Source organism: Exophiala spinifera, assembly GCF_000836115.1.
Source record: "Exophiala spinifera strain CBS 89968 unplaced genomic scaffold supercont1.2, whole genome shotgun sequence".
Lineage (NCBI taxonomy): Eukaryota > Fungi > Ascomycota > Eurotiomycetes > Chaetothyriales > Herpotrichiellaceae > Exophiala > Exophiala spinifera.
The window spans coordinates 2,312,406-2,314,805 of NW_015622514.1; the positions used below are offsets into that span (position 1 = coordinate 2,312,406).

Consider the following 2,400-nt stretch of genomic DNA (forward strand, 5'->3'; position numbering starts at 1 on the left):
ATTTCTTTTATATCCATTGCTTGAGATGAGTGTTGCGGATCCCCCGCGCGAGAAGCAAGTCATCACGCAACATGTATCCAAGCGGTAGGTTGTTTCACTCTGCCAGGGAGAGCGGTCCCGTTGGTAGCAACCGCCGGACGTGCTGTGGCGGAACCGCTCGAGTATGGCTTGGGCTATGGGCACGAGTATGGGTGTACTGTAGGTGAGTGAATTCACCCCCGACTGATGTGGCGAGATGTGGCAATAACAATCCCCCAACGGGGATGGAGTGTAATATGTACATACATACCTTGGTAAGGGTGAAGTACGGGATAGTCGGGAACTATCGGCTACGGGGGCCGCCGGCGGCACAGCTGATCTCATTAGCTCCCACTTACTCCCTACTTACTTCACTTTTAGCCTGATACAAGTATACTGTAGATCCTGGTCGGAAGAGTACTCGGATGTTGTGCCTTGTTCCTGGCGTGGCGAGACCTTTAGAGTACCGTGAGTACGCGGGATAAGACAGGGGTCACCGAGGTTAAAATTATATGCACACATGTACCTCGCATCCGGGCCGCTGCATGTCAGGCTCAACTAAAACAACGGCAATCGGAAGCGCAGCAGGACGACTAGTATGGTTACTTCTCCAGGTGGGCAGTTTCCGATAGAACCGGCCCATCGGCTACTACATGGCACCTCATCTTGAAAAAGGAAAAAGAAAGAAAAGGAGGCAAGAAACAAGAAAAAAGAAAAACGTGCCTCCGCCGTCCAATTTCAAGAAAAGTCTATTGAGAAAAACTAACTATACCCCACATCGAATGATACCTCGCATACCTGACAAAGTACCGTGACACAAAAAGAAAGCTCTCACTCGACGGAGAATCGTTTCCTACTCGAAGATACCTTGGAAAGGAGCTTCATAAAAGTCGAGGGAAACCGAAAGAGGTATTCCGCTCCTCGGAACCCCCTTGGAGAACTTCCGAACGGAGTTGCCTTGGAAACTTAGAGATCTCCGCCTTGAACATGTCAGAGGTACCTGGTACCTGGCAAGCAAGAGGAGTCGGTGCCCAACACTCCGGAGAGCATGATGTAGGTGGAAAGGATTCACCGTCGCTGGCATGTAGTGAAGTAGTTTTCAGCCACCTCGTAGCAACCTGGTTGGTACTGATTGTGTTGCGCGGAGGATTCATCCATTTTGCAACCTACAGGTCTTGCTCAGATTGCAATCATGTCGAGTCGTGGCTGGCCTTTCCGAGGGCTACGGTGACTTTTGGTGACAACAGCTCCGTTGAGCACTAGCTGACTAGATGATTCCGATTTCTACAGGAGCCTCATGAGCCCAGCTGCCATCGGTCTCGGGCGAGGCTGAACGTCCCCACAGGCGAGGCTGAGCTACTCGAGGTCTGTCCGTACTGCAGATCGACACACTAGTGAACTGGTAAACAAGTTTTCGACTTCCGGGGCTTGCGATCTGAGCTTCTACTCACTTGCAATAACTAGGTGGGAAATCACGTCTGTCGTTTGCAGCTCAAGACACAACTGAGCCTGTTGCCGACCACCATACACACTTCGGCACACATCACAGAATCCGCTGAGTCCTCGATCGAAGAAGGGCGTAAAATCGCATCCCCGGACCACGCGAGTCTCACACCCTGCAGCACCATGTCGCGCTCGCCCTCCCCGCCGGCAAAAGCCTCGATTGATCGCCAGACTACCACCCCGTTCCTCCTCAATTTCTGCTACAAATCGTCTGGCTTTCACAACCTGACCGACTTCCCACTGCCGACACCCTCCAACCCGCGCCCCGCGCTGCCCCCGCATCTGCAGATATACACATGGATGAGTTGTACTTTACGAGAGTTGGCGCAGCTCCTGACACAGGCACTGCCTCACATTCTTCCTGACCCAAGCATCGGAACGAGATTGAGCTTCAGACTGGTGTACCCCGACGTTCACGCGAGCCGAGGTGCGGGAGGCAGGTTGGAAAGCGACGGGAGAGGACGGTACCTGAGTAAGGAGATAGGGAGTATCGTCATATCGGCACCCGCCAAAGACTCGAACGGCGACGGTGGAGCGCCGAACCTGGACGGTGACGAACTCGACAAAACCCTCGAGGATGCTCGTTTTGTCATCGGGGACTTCATCGACTGTGCCGTCTTTCCCCCCCTCAGCGACGGCTCGGTCGTGAGTCGTAACAGCGTCAGCGGCAGGGGCGGTGGCACGAGAGAAAATGGCTATGGTCGCGTACGGGGAGGCGGATACGGCATGGGAAGCAGAGCCAACTACAACGGCCACGGGCCCAGAGGTGGTGACTTGGGCGGTCCTGGGAGCATGCCCAGCGGCGAGTGGCGACGTGGGGAGCGACTTCCAGACTCTGCTGGGTTCCGCGGAGGGAGAGGGGGCAGAAGGGGGTATTGA

General features: G+C 54.6%; 1 protein-coding gene across 1 annotated transcript; it reads left to right on the forward strand.

Annotated features, from left to right (window-relative positions):
- Nucleotides 1-1,644: 1,644 nt before the first annotated feature.
- On the forward strand, nucleotides 1,645-2,400 carry PV08_03153 (uncharacterized protein; the record flags this gene model as incomplete). Its single annotated transcript, XM_016377510.1, has 1 exon — nucleotides 1,645-2,400. The coding sequence occupies one exon, from the start codon at nucleotides 1,645-1,647 to the stop codon at nucleotides 2,398-2,400; it is 756 nt and encodes a 251-aa protein (XP_016239080.1).